General features: G+C 33.1%; 1 protein-coding gene across 1 annotated transcript; it reads right to left on the reverse strand.

Moving 5' to 3' along the window:
* Positions 1–6,963: 6,963 nt before the first annotated feature.
* On the reverse strand, positions 6,964–7,536 carry LOC120069983. The gene is made up of 2 exons (XM_039021830.1): positions 7,198–7,536; positions 6,964–7,095 (listed from the first exon to the last, which is right to left on the reverse strand). The coding sequence occupies exons 1-2, from the start codon at positions 7,534–7,536 to the stop codon at positions 6,964–6,966; spliced, it is 471 nt and encodes a 156-aa protein (XP_038877758.1).
* Positions 7,537–21,781: the final 14,245 nt, after the last annotated feature.

The following is a 21,781-nucleotide window of genomic DNA, read 5'->3' on the forward strand; positions in this document are numbered from 1 at the left end:
GGAGATTCAAACTCTATGATATTTTTTGTTGCTCTTGCAACCTCGGATGAACACTTCGAATAGGAAACAATGTTAGACAGACAAGATTGGGTTCTACATTCAGGCTATTCGTTTCACATGACACCTCATAAAGAATGGTTCAACATCTATAGAGAGTGGGCTGGAGGTTTAGTCCACTTGGGGAACAATCACACACTGGAAAGTGGTTGGAATAGGGTCTATTTCTCTTAAAATGAGGGATGGTTTTGTAAAATTTTTTAGAAATGTCTGACATGTACCTAGTCTTAAAAGGAACCTTATATCACTGGGAATGTTAGATTCAATAGGACGTGAGTACAAAGATCAGGGCCTTTGAAGTTTTGAAAGATTCCAGGCATATGTTGACAGGTACTAAAATCAATGGGTTGAATGTCATAAAAGATGTTTAAATGATCTAGGTTACTCTTGCCATCTCTACTAAGGTTCTATTGGATGGGGACCTCTGGACAAAAGACTAAGTCATATCAATAGCAAAGGCCTAGAGGTTCTGTCAAAACAGGGCACCCTATCAAAGGGTCTAAGTGAAACCCTTAGTTTTTGTGAACACTGTGTAATAGGTAAATCCACAAGACACGATTTAAAAAGGCACAACACACAACAAAGGAGATCTTAGAATATATTCATTCAGACATATGGGGACCAGCTTAAACTTCATCACTCAGTGGTGCAAGGTATTTCCTTACTTTCATAGATGATTACACTAGGAAGTGTTGGATATATTTTCTTAAAACAAAATATCAAGTCCTAGATAAATTTAAGGATTGGAAAATTCTTGTTGTGACACAATCCAACAAACATATTAAATATCTAAGGACTGATAATGGTCTTGAGTTTTGTGGAGAAGAGTTTAATGCTCTTTGTAGGAAACATGGTATTTCAAGACACAAAATTGACAGGTATACACCCGAGCAGAATGGGTAGAAGAGAGACAAAACAAAACAATCATGTATCTTATGAGATGTTTGCTATAAAATCTCTTGTTTCTAAGAGATTTTGGGCTGAAGCAGCATCATATACTGTGTTTACACTCAACAGATGCCCACATACCTCAATAAACTATGCGACTCTTGAGCAAAGATGGACAAAAAATTCTCCCAACCTTGATAAACTAAGAGTATTTGGATGCACAATCTATGTACATCAAAATCAAGGCAAGTTAAAAGCAAGAGCTATCAAGTGCATGTTCTTAGGTTTTACAGAAGGTGTAAAGGGATTTTGGTTATGACATCCTACAGAGAAAAAGTGTGTCACAAGCAGAGATCTAGTATTCAAAGAAGATGAAATGTTCACGTTAAAGGAATCTCACTATTCCTCAGCTCCTAAACCACCCATACTGCAGTTGAGGTGGAGCATCCTAATGAACCACAATTTGACACTCTTCCAGATGAAAGTGAAGAGTTACTAAATGAGGATAATAATCCTTAAAATCAAACTAATGAGGAAAAAGGTGAAACATCCCATGAAGCCGATGATCTAAGAAACTATGAACTAACCAGAGACAGACCAAGAAATGTAATCAATCCACCATCAAGATATGCTGAAATAGACAATATCAGTGTTGCTTTAAACACTGAAAGTGACTCAATTAATGCAACCTATATCATTTGATGAAGCTGTCAATGGTTCTGATGCTCCTAAATGGATTGAGGCTAGGAATAAGGAAATGGATTCCCCTAAAATCAATAATACTTGGACTTTGGTTCCAATTCCTACGAACTGTAGACAAATAGCTTGAAAATGGATTTACAAAATCAAAGAAGGAATCTCATGAATTCAGAAACCAAGGTACAAAGCTAGACTTGCTACCAAAGGCTTCACACAAAGAGAGGGAATCAGTTCTACAGAAGTTTTCTCACCAATAGTCAAGCACTCATCCATAAGAGCTCTTCTATCCCTGGAAGTTGATGGAACATACAGGCATGCAACGGAAGTAATCAGAATAAACAAGCACTCTAATTACACTTAATTTGAGTTCTAAAAGCATGCAAAGTAACAACTTACCAAAGAAGAGGGTTTCAGAACTTATTCCTTTCATGAATCCTCAAAATCCAAGTTACTCTCCACGAATTTGACCTAGACCACCAAGAGTGTCTTCTCTCTATTCTCAACCTTGGATTTGAGTGGTGGAACTCAGAAATCAAGGGAATTGAGTATGGAATAGGAGAGAGTTTGGGAAATTGAGAGAGTTTCTGCAGAAAGTCAAAATTCCAGCAGTCTCTTTTTTTTTTTTTTTCAATCTCAAAATTTAGATGTTTTTATGTATCCAATACATGCAATCCCAAATTGATCAACCTCTTAAGAATTCAAGAAGCAACATGGAGGTGGGCTAGGTGTTGGATTGTTTTCAATCCACCCAACAATAAAAAAAATGTGGATTTTTCCACTATCCAAAATATTAATTTTCAATTTCTTTTGATTTAATTCAAAATTAATCAATTTCATAATTCATTTTTCTAAAATTGAATTGAAAATTGAAAATTAATTTGATTTTTAATTAATTAAACAAATTTAATTAATTACATAATAATTTTATATATAATATTAAATTAATCAAAAACCTAATTTCAAACATGAATCCTATTCATGTAATCAATATTTAAATCAATATTTAAATATTTTAAACTCTTCAATTTCGGTTTAATTTGACCAAATTAAATGTTTATGATATCAAATATAATTATCCAAACCCTAATTAGAAATTTGAACACTTCAATTTGAAAACCCTAAATTCAATTTGAACATTTCAAATTGAAAATCTGAAATTCAATTTGAACATTTCAAATTGAAAATCTTAAATTCAATTTTGAACATTTCAAAATCACTCAGTTCACTCATCTAAAATGTTAATATTTTACGAGCTAGTAGAGGGACCTTATGAACCTATAGATCATGAGCTCCAATGATTTGAGATTAATTGGCTAAACTCTTTAGATAAAATTAATCAATCCTCGTTAACTATCGAGTCACAATACTATAGCTCGATAGCTACACTCTCCTCACTTTAGATATATTTCTGTCCACTTGATTTAACAATAATTCGGAAGTCGACCCTTCACAGGTTGTTCGTAATAACGGCTAGGTCAAATGTTGTTTTACCCCCAAAATTAGATCACTAAACCGAATCCCTCTCAGGCCAATGAGAGGGTGGGACCCTTCTTCAAGACTTGGATTCTGTACTTAAGAGAATAACCTTTCTACTATCCCTAAATCGAGTAGGAGGAAATCCGTCTTGTACCATATGTCTCCAGCTGTCTACCTGGTCTTACCCTTAAAAGGGGAGGTTTATTGAGCTGGCGCTGTTGAGCCAACCCTCGCCTATGCATATCTAAGGATAAATCTCGAATAAACAGGAGTTCATAGTTAGCTCAGAATTAAGGTCGAGTTACCTAGGTCATCTATTTGAAAGAGTCAGTCTTCAATAGTAAACAATGTTATAAAGTAAGAGTGACCTATTTCTTGGTCCGATCTTATACAAACTCATTGCATAGGACGCCCCCACTTCTCATGTCTACACATGAACAATTCAGGATCACATCGTTTGTATTATCTACAAAGCGGGCCGCATATGATAGTGTTATCAGAATAAGGTACTCAACCTTATTCATATACTAAAGATCGTTTTGGCTATTTACTTGAATTTGATCCATTTTTAAGTATAAAACGAAATAAGAAATTCATATATTCAATAACAACTTTATTAATTTTCAGAATAAGTTGTTTACAAACTATGATTTTTAGGACATGTAACTCAACAAACTCCCAATTGGACTAAAACTCTAGTGGTAACACATAATGTTCAGTTTTTGAGTTTTATAGAGAAATACAATAAACTAGGGCATCGCATACCCATAGATTTTTCTCCCACTTACCCTAGGTTATATACCTCGTAGTCCTAGTCTTACTAGGAGATTTTCAAACACCTTAGCTGAGAAAATCGCTGTAAACACGTTAGTATAGTATGGAGTTCTTATTAAACTATGTAGGGAATGTTGGGTTTCAACTCATAAAACTCATGGTATGTAAACAATGGAACTTATTCTGATAATTCAATAAAGGTGTTATTAAATAAATCTATTGCTTGAATAGAAATCCAATAAACCTAAAAGTCCCTTGACTATTGGATGAGTATTTAAACTTTATGTGGAGACATAAAGGTGGATCAGGTTCGAGTAAATAGTCAAAATGATCTATAATATATGGATAATGGATAAGGTTGGGTACCTTATTCTGGTAACAATATTGGATGCGGCCTGCTCTGTAGTTGTTACAAGGAGTTGTAAAGTGCTACAAACGAAGTGATCCTAATTCGTTCATATTAGACATGAGAAGTGGGGGTATCCTTATGCAAAAGGGTTTGTATGAGATCGAATCACGAAATGAGTCACTCTTATTTTATAACGTTGTTAACTGCTTAAGACTGACTATTTCAAAGCGATGACCTAGGTAATTTGACCTTAATCCCAAGCTAACTATTAACTCCTGTTTATTCGGGATTGCCCTTAGATTTGCATAGGTGAGGGTTGGCTCAACAATGTCGGCTCAATAAGACTGCCATTCAGGGGTAAGACTGGATAGATAGTTAGGGACATAGGGTGCGAGAGAAAATTCACTCTTACCCGCTTTAGGGATTGTAGAGAGGTTGTTCTCTTAAGTGCTGATTCTCGGACTTGAACAAGGGATCCTGCCCTCTCATTTGGCCTAAGAGGGACTCGGTTTTGTGATTGGATCACAAAAAAATTATTCATTAAGGAATCAGTGGGGACTTAAGGAACAAAAGGTAATTTTAAGGGTAAAATGAGATTTGACCCAGCCATTATTACGAACAACCTGTGAAGGGTTAACTTACTAATCATGGTTATATCGAGTGGACATAATATATATACAGTGAGGGGAGTTCAACTATGGGCTTTAGTGGAGTGACCCTTAAATTTTAACGAATAGGGGTTAGATCGGTCTAATGAGTTTAGTCAATTAATCTCAGATCGTTGGAGCCTATGATCTGTAGGTCATGAGGTCCACCTACTAGCTTAGAATTGGATTAGCTCTAGAGTAGCGTGATAAGTTAATTTGAAACGTTCAAATAAGAATCAAACGGAATTGAGAAAATATATTTTAAATTATAATTTAATAAAATAATTTAATATTGGATATAAAATTAATTAGAATTAATTAAATTGTTTAAATAATTATTTATTAATTTTATTAGAAAATTAATTTATGAAATTAATTTGTAAAATTAATAAATTTTGATTTTAGAAATAAAATATGATTTTAAAATCAATTTTGGATTTTTGGAAATTAAAAAATTACATATACTTGAAAAATGGGTTCTACAAGTTCATCTTCAACTTGATCACTAGGAACCCACCACCTCTTCCTTGATTTACTCCAAGCATGAGTTGCATCCAATGCAACACATCTCTTTGCATGATAGTCTGCAATATATTGAAGAGATTGGAGTGAAGAATTTAATGATGAACCGATTGAATTTTTGCTGAAAAATTATGATGAAGAAGGTGTTTTCCAATGGGTTGGTTCAGTGAGCTTTCTCCATATTCCCTTTGATTCCAACTTATTTTCATTCCCACAACTCAATCTAGAGTACCAAGAGGATAGTAGGGAAGATCTTATGGTGGTTTACACAAGAATTTGGAGGATTTTGCAACTGGAAATAGAGATTTCTACAGTTCGGCCATGGTATGTTTTTGAAACCCATTATACTTTGTTTTAGCATGTTTCTTTTATGCCAAAATTAATCAATTAGAATGCTTATGGATCTGGATTTCTTCCACTACGTGATGGTGTTGATCCAATAGGGAATGCATCTTATTTTAACAACTCTGTTTTTCAATGTTATCACTGTAACTTGATGACTTGAGTTTCCACTAAACTCCATTTATGGCTACGCTATCATATTTTCCTCCCACTACATCAAGGTACCTTCAACTCTTTGAGTAAGATGTATCTGGCCTGTCTGAATAACCTTTTGTTTACAGTGTCAGTTTTAATCATTAACTCTTTATTGATCTATGCAAGTTTTTATGGAAACAAATAATACATGGTGATCTCATATATTTTTCTAGAAAATTTGGTATTTGTCAACAAAAACACTTAATTTTCGTTTACAAGGAAAACTTATTCTTCTTTTGGTATGTCTATAGATAGACATGCCTTTTGAACAAAATTGCAATACTTAAGGGTTTGATATTAACACTTATATTGCTCTTTTCAGATTTCTGAACTATGTAAACAATTTTTACATATCATAAACAACTTTTATGAGTTCTCCATGTCTCATATGGATTTTCAGAAATACCTTAAAATTGAAATGATGTTCATAAACAATTAAGGCAACTAGATGTAGAAAGTTTTTCACTAGATTTCATGTTCTATCAAAATAGTCCAAGAAATCTCAAACTTTCTATATTCCTTACTTTGATCTTATCGAAGTATTCTCGTTTTTTTTTTTTTTTTTACCTAACAAGTTACACTTTGAACCTTTCAAGTGTTATGAACTTATAGGTTAAATAACTGTTTGCCTTTATTGTTTTCAAACCGTTTAAATATCTAAATATTTGCAAGTGGCTTTTAACTAGGTTGGTTCTCAAAGAAGTTGTTATAGAATAGAACAAATATAACTTTTGCTAATTTGAACTTTTCATTTTTAACAAAATTATATATACACTGTGTTCTTTAGAAAAGATAACATTACAATAACAAGAACAAGATTATCTTTTCCACAGTAACTACACCATCTTCCACTGGACAACTGAAGTACAACAAGCAATCTTCAGGAACTAGTTTCCCTGTTTTTCTTTCTCTACTCTATTCTCTACAAGGTATTGAGGGCAGTTTCTCTTCTAGTGCCCTTCTTTACTACAGTTGAAACATTTTCCTTTATCTACAGCATTTGTCTTACCTTTTCTACCAATAGGTTTGCTTTTTCCTTTCCCCTCGTTCTTCTTTACTGGAGGACAATCCTTTTTTCTCAGCAGTAGTAACATTTACTTCTGATTCCAATCCTTTTGCTCTCATCATGGTCTGGTAAGCTTGTAGCTAATTGAGAAGCGTAGTCAAGTTATATTCTATTTTATTTATCAACACGTTTGTACATAACTGAAAGAAACTCTTCGGAAGAGATTCTAAAATAAAACCAACTTGATCCTTCTCATCAATGACATCACTGTTTACTTTTGCCATGTGGAAATGGACCATCATGTCCATGATATGTTCTCTAACAAAGCCCCCTTCTTTCATCAAGGAGAAGGACAGTTGTCCAACCATCCCACGCAGAGACTCTATGATCTGCCTAGTAGTACGCATGCTCTCATGTTTCTTGGCCAATACATCAGATATGCTAGCAAGAATATAGGCACGGGCTTTGTTGTTAGCCCTGATCCATATGTCGTATGCAACCCGAACATTTTGGTTTACATAAGAGCCAGGAATGGGAGGACACTCCTCTGTTAAAATGAACCATAGATCATCTTTCACCATTATAGTATTTATGTTTGATTTTCACGTAGCATAATTATCCCAGTAAGTTTATCAGAAGCCAACAGTTGTACTAAAGAACTTGTTATTCTAAAAAAGTAAACAAATTTTATCAGTGAACTACTATTAAGCCCAATCAAGTTTTAGCAAAGTAATAATATACCCAAAATTCATTATTTTGCAATGATACTATTGCAAGACATTCTTGACTAAATACTATCCCAAGAATAACTCATATTCCGATAGTTATTTAGCTATTTTTTTTTGTCAAAACTTACTAACACCTTAGTAATTCTGTAAGTGTAACCCTTCGTTTTCAGACTTCTGGAGTTTGAGTTGTTCCGAATCCTATGTTACAACCTTCCGCGGTGATAGCCGTGGTTAGAACGACTAGCGAGGCCAAATTAAAGATGATAAGTAGGCACAAGGTGCAACATAGAAATCTCACGGTCCAAACAAACGGAAGAGACCGTAGGATACATTGACACATATCCTTCACCCACTTATTATGAACTACTTCTCCCATTCACTTTGATATTGACCCATATAAAAACTTTCCGAATGGAGATCACTCCCAGGGTGACATGAAGCATCATATGAATCTCACGGTGTGAATTTTCTAGGGACGTGAAAATTGAAATCAATATATCGTATATTTGATTTTACATTTAATAGTTTTCCCTCATTCACCTTGATATTGACTCATGCAAACACTTGTCGAATGGAGGTCACTCCCAGGGTGACACAAAACGTCACATGAATCTCATGGTGTGAAACTCTTAGGATGTGAGAATGAAAATCAAAATATCACTTTTGATTTTGCTGTGAAGAATTTCCCCTATTTACCATAATTTCAATTCATATACTAACTTTTCGAATGGAGGTCACTCCCAGAGTGACACGAAGCAAGACATGGATCGAGATTGTGAACTCTTAAGGATGCGAGAGCTAAAAATGACATATCAGATATGTTATTAATCTCTCATTGAAGCATTCTAAATTCCCACTACAGTGTACTAATAACATATCATATATGTTATTAAACTTCTACTGAAGTGTCCTAACAATTGTTTGGGTATATCTTTTACTCATGTTTGTTCCGGCTAATTTAAACAACCTAAGTTTAGGTGTTTATCCAAGTATAACGTTTATATTTGGATTTAACCTACGATGTCTAGGTGATAAACCCATTTTAAAACCTCACACTATTCATGTATTGCTCAGAAAATCGGTTAGCAACGCTCAATTATTCGACCATAATCCCCAGGTAGGAGGTGTTCCATAGATCGTCAACTTAAATACCCCCAGCCTTAGATAGGATTATATACTGGTTGAGTTTGTAACCCTAGTTTTACAAGATAACAATCTATTTTAACTATTAAAACAAGTGGTTAATCTATGTGAGCATGTAGCTATTCTTTGTTATGAATTTTAAATGTCTAACCCAATTTTATAACAACTTACAAAATTTTAGACATGCTAAGCATCCACAACATACATCAAAGACATTCAATATTTAATATAACACTTATACTAAATTAAAAAAAACGTTAAACATGCATCCTATATATTATAACACTTTATAACATACTTTCAATGCATGTAACATGCTTCCTATGGTGCAGTTTTAAATCTATATGGCATACTTTATGCATATACAAGATTTATTTAATTATAACATGCATCACATGCATAAATAATTAAACACATATAGTTATGATTTTAGATTGGGCATTTTTGAGCAAACAAAGGCCTTTCTAAATGGGCAGGGCCCCTTATTCAAAACCCGGAGCAAGCACTTAAGGGAACAACCTCTCTACTATCCCTAAAAGTGGGTAGGAGTGAATTCCATCTTGCACCCTATGTCCCTAGCTATCTACCCGGTCTTTCCCCTGAAATGGGAGGCTTATTGAGTCAGTGCTGTTGAGCCAACCCTCACCCATGAAAATCTAAGGATAATCCCAAATAAACCGGAGTTCATAGTTAGCTTAGAAATCAGATTAAGTTACCTAGGTCATCGTTGTGAAATAGTTAGTCTAAAATAGTAAACAACGTTATAAAGTAAGAGTGACTTATTTTGTGGTCCGATCTTATGTAAACTCACTGCACAGGACGCCCCCACTCCTCATGAATTACATGTACGAATCAGGATCACTTCGTCTGTAGCACTTTACAACTCCTTGTAAGAACTACAGAGTGGGCCGCATCCAATAGTGTTACCAGAATAAGGTACCCAACCTTATTCATATACTATAGATCATTTTGACTATTACACGAACCTTATATCTCTACATAAAGTTCAAGTATTCATGTAATAGTCATGGATCTTTAAGTTTATTGGATTTATTTCTAACACGAAATAAGCAATTCATATATTCAATAACAACTTTATTGAATTTTCAGAATAAGTTTTATTGTTTACAAACCACGAGTTTTAGGACATAAAACCCGACATAACTCCTTAAGTACCACGGATCCCTCTAATGAACAATAAGTCATAGTCCAACTATGACCAAACACTTCTCGAGCTAGGAGAGGGTGTGGCATCACATTGTTCAAGCTTTGGAATCAGCACTTAAGGGAGCAATTTCTCTACTTTCTCTAACTATAGAAAAGTGCATTCCTTCATATGTAGTTGCGCTCCCAGCTACTCAATTAGAAAAATCCCCAAAATGGTAGGCATATTGGGTTGACGATACATCTCATCCATGCAGATCAAAGGGCTGGCTTTATAGGCATGGTTAACAACTCAGTTAGGATTCAGGTCAAGTCACCTATGGTCATCCTGATGATATGTAAGTATCTTGTATCAATAGTATTATAGAGTGAGACTATTCCTTTCGTGGTCCGATCTTATATAAACTCTTTGTATAGAACATCATCGCTCACATGTCTCCACATGAATGATTAGGGTAAGATTATTTATAGCACTTTTCAATGTTAAAGTGAATAATAGATCTAGAGGACGAAAAATTAAAAAGGTAGAATAAAGAAATTAAAGCATAAAATAACTAATGCAAATTAATGTATAAAAGTAATTGAAACATGAAAATCGAATGTAACTTAGGATAATCTCCAAATTAGCGACAATAATTTGATTAGAGAGATGAAAAAAGTATTGCCACCTTGGTAATGTCGAGGAGGAGACTTGAGAAAGACTAACCTTTAGGCGCATTTTTTAGTTTTCTGCATTCTTGAGTATATTTTGTTAAGGACTTTGGCAACTTAATTGTCGTGTTTATTTATGTTATTTAAATGATTTAGACATAGAAATGGTGGTTGTAATGGACATAGTTATTTTATTTAACATAAGCATTAGTTTGAGATTGACTATATTTTGAATTGGTAACTAATTTCATGCTAGAACTCAGAAATGTTTGTTAAGTTATTAAGTTGATTGGAATGTTAGATTTTTGGTAACTCTAGTTGTCTCATTGAGAAGAAGTATGTTATTGATTATTATTGGGAGTGCGTTTCTTTGAAACACGTGTCAAAGTAAATTTTGATTTTGTTGTGATAACCTTATTATGTTGTTAAAATTTTTCTAAAGTATAAGAGTTAGTAAAGTAAGTTACAGGTTAAAATTTGGTAACATTCCCTAACTTAGAGTGTTAATTATGGGTTGTTACACTTTGGGTCAAGGCCCATAACAAAACAAGAGGAAGTGGGAAAGGAGTTTGTCCCTCATTTAGAAACTAATTAAATAAAATGACCATAGTTTTTCTATTCCTCAATGTATAATTTAACCAATAAGTTAACAACCAGTTATTACATAAATAGAAAAATTGGATTTGGATCCCAAGAAGGAAGTGTCTTAAATGAAAATTTGAAAATGACACCAAAATATTCCAAAAAGGATTATAGAAATTAATGCAAAGAGGGAAAATTACACAAAACCAAACCCATATTTTTCTTATATATACCCAAAACACCAATTCCTGAATACTATCATTTAAAATTTCACAAAGATTAATCAATAAGAAACATGAAGTCTATCTCCCTCTCAGCCATTGTTCTTATGGTTTTACTCATTTTCAATGGTACCCCTACCTAGCTTTATTATTTCTTTGAGTTTCTTCATCACAAGAATGCTTTTATTTTTCTCATTTTAACTACCTGTATGACGAATTATATTAATTTATCGTATCGATCCAAACGAAACCATCATGGTTCAATATTTACAAAGTTGATAGTTTATTGACATACGATGAGTGGATTTTGGTGAATGCAGGGGAAACGATGATGAGAAGTGTTGAAAGTGAAATGTTATGTGAGAAGGCATTTCATGGTGGAGGGTGTAAGGATGCTGAATGTATGAGTGGCTGTAAAGCCTACTTTGGAGTAAAGGCAATAGGACTGTGCTTTTTCTTTCGAACGCCAAGTGATACTTGTCTTTGTCGCTATCCTTGTTGATCTTTCTAATTTCTTTCTATGTCTACTTTCAATACACAATGCATTTTCTTTCTGAATCAAATGGAATAAAGGGCTGTTTTATATTATTGTTCCTTAAACCTTTTGATTTTATTTTGCCGATTCTATGATAGTTGTCTACAAAACTTATTGAGTAGTACACTCAATTTAATACCTCATAAATCTTTATTATGTGCAAAGGAACAGTAAACATGTGTGTGTTTTTTTCACAATAACATGTTATATATTTAATCTACAAATCAACACCTTCAAGAAGAAGAATGTATGTGCATAGCGACAAATTAAAAAATTTTGTTTAGGATGCATTTATAAATTTAGGGTACGATTGATTTTGTTTATCACAATTGTCCTCTACAATAGAAAATCACAACATTACAACTTTATTATCTATCTTATTAAATAAATGTTTCTTAATGTTAAGGTGAATAATCGATCTAGAGAACGAAGAATTAAAAATGTAGAATAAAGAAATTAAAGCATAAAATAATTGATGCAAATTAATGTATAAAAGTAATTGAAACATGAAAATTTAATGTAACTTAAGATAATCTCCAAATTAGCGACAATAATTTGATTAGAGAGATGAAAAATATGAATGTGTATAATTTAAAAAGAATATAGTTTTAGTTCAAAATATATAAGGATGACTACACCATTTAAAAGTAGTGAACAACCATGTATTATTAGAAAATTAGAGTTTGAATAATCTATTATTATATATAGTTTGTTCTTTATATATATGTGTGGTTTTTTTTTTCTTTTTCTTTTTCTTTAACTGTTGTTTATATAAAATTAACACAATTAACTAATTAGGACATTCTATCATCAACTAAAAGTATAAAAGTTTAAATCAATACTACCCACAAAAATCCAAACCGGCACCTTGGTGGTTAAATTTCAATCGAATATAAAAAGCTCTCTCTTATTGATTAAAAAAAGGGTTGAAAAAAATGCAAACATTTATTATTGGGGTATATGCCATAAAGTCTCGTAAATAATATATTATTATTTAATGATCATTTCATTATTTTTTATTACAATTCATTCCTTCCATGAAAATCTAGGATTACATTTATTATATAAATACTAAGTGGTTGACATACATATCGGAGGACATGTTTAAGTACTAATTCATGAGCACGACCAAGACGTAGCCTTATGACGTGTAGTCCTATACAGATGAAGAGCTATTGTGAACTACATAAGAAATTTTAGCTTCTCTAACTAACTCATGTGTACAAACTCACCTTTAAATAACAGTTGTATTAATGTTCATGGACGTAGGTTGTATTAATGCTGAGAGACAAAATCACTGAGAGTTAGAGGGTTTATTTACTTAGCTAATTTTTTTCTTCCTTAATAAAAGATATTTTTGCTGCCTTCACAGTGGACGTAGGTCACAATCGACTGAACCATTATAAATTGATCTTCACACTTTCTTCTTCTTCTTCGTCTTCACCATCAGAACTCTTCTTTTTGTGCTCGATGTCTTTGTTATTCCTTTGTGTATCTGATCGAAATGGGTTTTCTCTATTTTGTTGCATGAACTGAAGCTCGTGGCCTCCTATCTTTATAGCAACTGTCAAGGCAGAAAAATTTCACAAAAATATCTTAACAATTTGGTATCAGAGTTAGAAGACATTCAAGAAAAATAAGACTAAGATTCTTGATAATATAAGAAAACAATACGTGGCAGTTGCTAGATATGATATTGAGAAGTTTGATGGGAAGAATGACTTTCTCCTATTGAAAGCCAAGATCAAACTTGTGTTGGGCCAACAGAAGGCACTAAAAGCCATTTAAGATCCAACGAAACTTACTCCACCTCCATCAGTAGAAGAAATGCAAAACATGGAGGAAGCTGCATATGGCACCATCATCTTGAATCTGAGTGACAACGTTTTGAGACAGGTCATTGACAAAGACTCAGCCTATAAGGTTTAGATGAAATTGGATACCCTGTACTTAACCAAAGATCTTCCAAATAAGACTGATTTAAGGGAAAGATTCTTTACGTATAAGTTGGATCCCAACAAGTCTCTTACTGATAATCTAGATGATTTTAGAATGTTGTCGATTGAGTTCAAGAATTTAGTTGATAAGATTGGAGAAGAAAATGAAGCATTCATACTCGTGATTCAATTTTGATTTCTTTATAGTTGATTAAAGAATCAGAAAAAAAAATGAGGAAGCCGAAACCCTCACTTCACGTCGGTAATAGGCAAGAAAGCAATTCGTTCATACAGTTGAAGGTCTTCAACATTAAAATTTTCGTTGATCGTAGGATTTTGTTTATTTTCTTGTCGTATTTCCAATTGCAAGTCTTGTCGGCGTGAGGGAGTTGAGTCGCCGACGTGAAGGAATTGGCCGTGCCCATTTGAGAATGCAAGCGACACACCGTTGGCTTGAATTGATAATGTTTTTGTTTTTGTTTTGGTTTTTCTATTTTTTTTTTAATTCTTAACAGATAACTCTCATGGATTAAAATCAAGTGTTTTTTAATTGATGATCTCCTTTTAAATCTCAATTTTAATTGAGAATTTTCTGCATTTAAGCTTAAAATTGATCAATCACTTGTAAATTTAAGTTTAAATTTGATTATTAATATTGTGAATTTCAGTTAAATTTGATTAATCATATTATAAATTTAAGTTAAATTTGATTAATCATATTATGGATTCAAAAGTAATTGATCATGTTGTGAATTAAATTTAAATTTGATTGATATTTTGGTGAATTTAAATTTAAATTTGATTGATAATGAGGTAAACTTAAACATAAATTTAAATTTTATTGATGTTTTGGTTAATTTAAATTTAAATTTGATGAATGATATTTGGTGATATTCACATATTTATGTTGCTTTAATTGTATTATGTGTATGCAATGATTAAGTGAATATTGGCAAAGACTATTTGGTGTTCTTCCTCCTTTAGTTTTGTATAATAGTATTTTTATATTAATGTGTCTTATATTTTAGATTGAATTGGTCAAAATAATATGTTACCAAAGTAGCCTGTGTTATCTAGATTAATTTAATTCTAAAATATAAGATGTGCATATTCATGAATTTATGCAGATAATTATCGGTCCAAAGGAAGATAATTATTTGGCCAAATTGTGAGTATGCATGTGGTAATGAGTATGTGATAATTATAAGGATTGCTCATGTGAAAAATAGTCGGTCCAAAGAAAGGCTATTTTTTGACCGAGTTAATTGTTAGTACTTTGATTACTATGTTGAGTACCATTTACAGTTGGTGTTTTTGCCCAAAGGCGGACATTAATGTTGTGTTAGGTATCTTGATAAAGGGGCCCACCACATATGTGAAATTATTTTGTTATATTTTAATTGTGAGATATGTTTTATTGTTTATTGTTTCAGTTGGTCTTACTCAAATATATGGAAATCTGAGTTCAATCCTTAAGTTAAATGGATCGAACTTCAAGATTTGGAAGGAAAGCCTAGAGATACTTCTCGGGTGTATGGATTTGAACCTTATTAAGGACTGATAAACCTACTTCTACTGAGGAACAGCCAAATACGGCTAATATAAAGAAGTGGGAACGGTCAAATCACATGTGTCTGATGATCATTAGGCACTCCATTCCAGAGTCTTTTTGGGGCTCTATCGCGGAAAGTGAAAATGTCAATAAGTTCCTTGCTTAAATTGAGAAATATATTGCTAAAATGAAAAAGGGAAAGCAAGTAGTCTTTTGACTTCTTGGTATAAGAGCAATGGAAACATAAGGGAGTACATTATGGAAATGTCCAATCTCGCTGGTAAATTAAAGGCACTCGATATCGAGATAAATGAAAATTTACTCGTGCATCTGGTATTTATCTCTCTTCCTGCACTTCACTTAGTTTAAGATAAGCTATAATACTCAGAAGAATAAATGGAGTATTAATGAGTTTATCTCACAATGTGTGTAAGAAGAAGATAGGATTAAGAGAGAAAAGACAGAAAATACTCATTTGGCAATAGGCTCTCGTGATAAGAAGAAAAGGAAATTTATGGATGTTGCAGAAGGGACATCTCAGTAGAATAAAAATAAGAAACAAGCTACTGAAAATCCTTGTTTTTTCTGCAAAAAAAAAAATGTCACTTCAAGAAAGATTGTCCCAAGTATGCCAAGTGGTGTGTAAAGAAGGGTAAACTTCTTACTTTGGTTTGTTTTGAAGTAAATTTAGCTTATGTACCGATAGATACTTGGGGGGTAGATTCTGGTGCTACTACTCATATAAGTATATCAATACTTAGTGGGTAGATTTTAGACCAGTTGGAAACATATATGATCTAGATCACTTTGTATGTAGTTTCTATGTTATCCACCCATACTTGATCTATGTCATTGAATGTATTGGAATTGGTGATCAAGGAAGGTTTAGTTATAAGGGTAGTGACGAAAGCTGCCATGATTCCGTGCTAATACAGGAGATGGACCAGATTGAACTAAAGGGGAATTCTATTATTGAAATAGCCTATTTATGCGCACATAAAATTTATGTGATTTAATTATATCAGGTACACAGACATAGCCCAAGTGGGAGATTGTTAGACATATTTAAATAATAATATATTTAATTTAAGTATAGACTATGTATGTGGATTAATAATTTATCACATTGGGTTATTTTACTAGATTGGGATGTATTATGTGATCTGATTAATTAAGGCCCTAGATTCCTAATTGAATATGGACTTAATGGATAGAAACCAATTCTTAGTTAATTAGGGTTTAATGGGAACCCTAATTGAACTAGTATATAAAGAGACCTTAGGGCTATGGTCCCCGATATACCAAACAATAAGCACTCAGTCCTTCTTGAATCCCATCTAGAGAGAGATCCCACTAAGGGCATTCAGAGTTTTGGTTAAGGAAGACCATAGTCATCCATCATCATCTTGAAGCTATCATCAATTTTGAATTGGAATCCGATATATTTTTCTTGACAATTTAACATGAATGATCCTAGGGTTTATCTATTCAATATAGATATTAAGAATTCATGCTAACATCCTCAGCTCCTAAACCACCCCATATTATAGTTGAGGTGGAGCATCCTAATGAACCATAATCTGACACTCTTCTAGATGAAAATGAAGAATTACTAAATGAGGATAATAATCATTAAAATCAAACTAATGAGGAAAAAGGTGAAACATCCTATGAAGCTGAAGATCTAAGAAACTATGAAATAACCCGAGACAAACCAAGAATGGTAATCAATCCACCATCAAGATATGCTGAAGCAGGAAATATCAGTGTTGCTTTAAACATTGAAAGTGACTCAATTGATGCAACCTATCTCCTTTGATGAAGCAATCAATGGTCCTGATGCTCCTAAATGGATTGAGGCTATGAATGATGAAATGGATTCTCTTAAAATAATAATACTTGGACTCTGGTTCCAATTCCTACAAATTGTAGACAAATAGCTTGCAAATAGATTTACAAAATCCAAGAAGGAATCGTAGGAATTCAAAAACTAAGGTACAAAGCTAGACTTGCTACCAAAGGCTTCACACAAAGAAAGGGAATCAATTCTACAGAAGTTTTCTCACAAATAGTAAAGCATTCATCCATAAGAGTTCTTCTATCCCTGGTAGTTGATGGAACATACGAGCATATAACGGAAGCAATCAGAATAAATAAGCACTCTAATTACACTTAATTTGAGTTCTAAAATCATGCAAAGTAACAACTTACCAAAGAAGAGGATTTCAGAACTTATACCTTTGATGAATCCTCTAAATCTAAGTTGCTCTCCATGAATTTGACCTTCAAATCAATAGTAGACCACCAAGAATGTCTTCTCTCTATTCTCAGCCTTGGATTTTAGTGGTGGAACTCATAAATCAAAGGAACTAAGTATGGAATAGGAGAGGATTTGAGAAATTGAGAAAGTTTTTGCAAAAAGTCAAAATTCCAACAGTCTCCTTTTTTTTTTCAATCTTAGAAATTAGATGTTTTTATGTATCCAATACATGCAATCCCAAATTGATCAACCTCTTGACACTTCAAGAAGCAACATGGAGGTGAGGTAGGTGTTGGATTGTATTTCACCAAACAATAAAAAAAATGTGGATTTTTCCACTATCCAAAATATTAATTTTCAATTTCTTTTGATTTAATTCAAAATTAATCAATTTCATAATTCATTTTTCTAAAATTGAATTGAAAACTAAAAATTAATTTTTTTTAATTAATTGAATAAATTTAATTAATTAAATAATAATTTAATATCAATATTAAATTAATCAAACACCTAATTTCAAACATGAATCCTATATGCTATTTAAATCAATATTTAAATATTTTAAACTCTTCAATTTCGTTTAATTTTGACAAAACTAAATGTTAATCATATCAAATATAATTATCCAAACCCTAATAGAAAATTTGAACAGTTCAAATTGAAAATCCTAAATTCAAATTGAACATTTCAAATTGAAAATTCAATCTTGAACATTTCAAAATCACTCAATCCACTCATCCAAGGTGTTAATGTTTTATGAGCTAGTAGAGGGACCTTATAGACCTACAGATCATGAGCTCCAATCATTTGATATTAATTGGCTAAACTCTTTAGACCAAATTAATCAATTCGTTAACTACTGAGTCACACCATTATAGCTCGATAGCTGCACTCTCCTCACTGTAGATATATTTTTGTCCACTTGATTTAACAATAATTAGTAAGTCGACCCTTCAAAGGTTGTTCGTAATAACAGTTGGGTCAAATGCTATTTTACCCCCAAAACTACATCTTGTTTCTTAATTTCCATTAATCTTCTAATGAATAATTGTTTGTGATCCAATCACTAAACCGAATCCCACTCGGGCCAATAAGAGGATGGGGCCCCTTGTTTAAGACCTAAATTTGGTACTTAAGAGAATAACCTTTCTACTATCTCTAAATCAGGTAGGTGTGAATTTCATCTTACACCCTCTGCCTCCAGCTATCTACCCGGTCTTACCCTTGAAATGAGAGGCTTATTGAGCCGGTGCTATTGAGTCAACCTTCATCTATGTAAATCTAAGGATAATCTCGAATAAACAGGAGTTCATAGTTAGCTAAGGATTAAAATTGAGTTACCTAGATCATCTATTCGAAAGAGTCAAGTCTTAAATAGTAAACATCATTGTAAAGTAAGAGTGACTTATTTCTTGGTCCGATCTTATGCAAACTCATTGCATAGGACGCCCCCACTTCTCATGTCTCCACATGAACAATTCAGGATCGCATCGTTTGTATTATCTACAAAGCGGACCGCAATTGATAGTGTTATCAGAATAATGTATCCAGCCTTATTCATATACTATAGACCGTTTTGGCTATTTACTTAAACTTAATCCATTTTTATGTCTCCACATAAAGTTCAAGTATTCAACAACATCTTATTGAATAAATGTCAATAACATCATTATTGATAATAGAAAATGTTTAACATTACAAACTGCAAGTTTTAGGACATACAACCCAATAGTAGTCCAATTTGATCTTGAATTAGATCAATTGGATGTAAAAACAGCCTTCCTAAATGGAAGACTAATAGAAATTATATACATGAATCAATCTAAGGGTTATGAAGAAAAAGGGAAGGAAGACCAAGTGTGCCTTCTGAACGGGTCTATTTATGGTTTAAAATAGTCTCCGAGATGTTGGTATCAAAGATTTGATACCTTCATATCAAAGATTAACTTCAAGAAGAACTTATATGATAGTTATGTTTACACAAATATAGACTCTTATCAACATCCTGTCTATCTACTTCTCTATGTGGATGATGAAGGAACCATTGAAGGCCCTCGAGCGGAAACGGGATCGGAACCCAAACTCTTAAATTTATAGAAAACAAACAGAAATTATGCATCTAATCATAAAAATATAGCATGCTTGAGAAAATATTAAATAATAGAAAATTGGATTTTAGAAACCCTTACTGTCACACCCCACCCCAGATCACCCTCTTAGCCTAGAGAAGGGCGTGACTGCAGCAGTTATCAACTCTTAGGTTGACACTACTGCCTAAAAACTCTTGCGGAATAACTCTAATACCAAATACAAATTATATGAAACGGGACGTGTCTGTAGGCCACAATTTATTTACTTAGAAACTTAAATATGTTTTAGAGTATTTTACAACATTAGATTTAAAGTCCCGAAACCCACAAACCCTAGGTCCCTATATGAACAATAGTAACATGTGTAACAATACAATAACAGTAACCACTAAGCAAACGGTTTACAAGTCTTTGGTCGTTTTTTTTTTTTTTTTTTTTTGTTTTGTTTTTTTTTTCCCTTAATGCAGAGCAAAGATACGAGCTGTCTTTAGAGAATTTGAACGCTACTGGGGGGGGGGGGAACAAATAAACATTTGAAAACGGAGGTGAGCTTATGCCCCAGTGAGTGACCGAGAAAACATCAGTAATCTCATGCATAATTTCAAAAAATAGTTTTAATCTGAAATATAAACTTTTGGCAGCATCAATATTTCCCAAGCGTAATGTAATACGAAACTGTTTTAAAATAAAACAGTAAAATCATTTCTCAAATCAAAGTACTGTTATAGACCTGGTAAATATATCTCAACACCACATACTATCCAGAGAGAACCGCCTTTTGTCAATCTCTGACTTTATTCACCCTGTGGCCAACACTAAGTACTTCACACATTGGTTTTTACTAATGCTTCAGATACCTTCTCCTTGTACTTCAGTATCGCAGCTACTAGGATACCTTCTCCAACGTACCTTCAGTATCCGTTGGCTTGGGTACCTTCTTCAAACGTACTTTCAGTACAAATAAGTACACTTCTCACTTGTACTTCAGTATCTGTTGGGTGGATGCCTTCTTTGTACTTCGGCATTGGCATTTTACCAAATACTATTTAATAAAACAACTTTTCTCTTTAAAGCATGTACAGTATAACACATATACAACAATAGCTTTAAAAGACTGGTAACGCATGCGGATAAAACTCAATACATATACATATGTAATAGTTTTCAACAATATGCATGCGCTCCCACATCACAATTCAATACTTGCTGGAGAACACTTTATAAAATAGTAGGCATGAGAATTATTTTCGCAAAATGCTTTCTGTAAAACGTTTGCAATCAAAAACAGTTTAAAAATGTTTTTAGTTTAAAAATTTTTATTAAAATTTTTTAGCCACTCACAATCGAACTCTTAGGACTTTCACTTAGTAGCTCCTCGGTCCCTTTTTCCACCTTAAGAATCCAGATTCAACTTACAACTTAGAATTACTTAGTTTTCGAACCTATTTGGAAATACTTCCTCTACAAACATATTCTAAATGTCTTTAGGAATCTTTACCCTAAACTTTAAGCTCAGAATCTCGTGAATTTTTCCGAAATCTTAAAATATCAAGACTGGCCAGACTGATTCGCAGTCTGACCCTTCTGACGTTCTTCCAACCTCCGCCCATTCCTTTGATCCTTTTTTTCCCTCCGGTAAGCCCTACTCTGAAAAACCTAGACTTCCCAGACTTTCAGTATGGAATTTAGACATCCCTCCAAACGCACGAGTATATTGGAAGAATCTTCTCGTCCAAAGTGACACATTCCTCTAAACCCTCTACCCTCTACTTTTCTCTACGAAATTTATTGATTTTTGTGTGATTTGAAAATGAAATCCCAACTCCCCTATTTATAGCGTTCAAATTGCTCGTGGGATTGACTGGCAAATGTTTAATCCTCCCTTTAATCAAGTAAGCTGACTTCCACCTTACGTTCAATGTGTTCTTCCAAAAGCATCAACACAAATTTTCGTTAGGGTTTA

This window comes from Benincasa hispida, unplaced genomic scaffold (genome assembly GCF_009727055.1).
Source record: "Benincasa hispida cultivar B227 unplaced genomic scaffold, ASM972705v1 Contig730, whole genome shotgun sequence".
In the NCBI taxonomy this organism is placed as follows: Eukaryota; Viridiplantae; Streptophyta; class Magnoliopsida; order Cucurbitales; family Cucurbitaceae; genus Benincasa; species Benincasa hispida.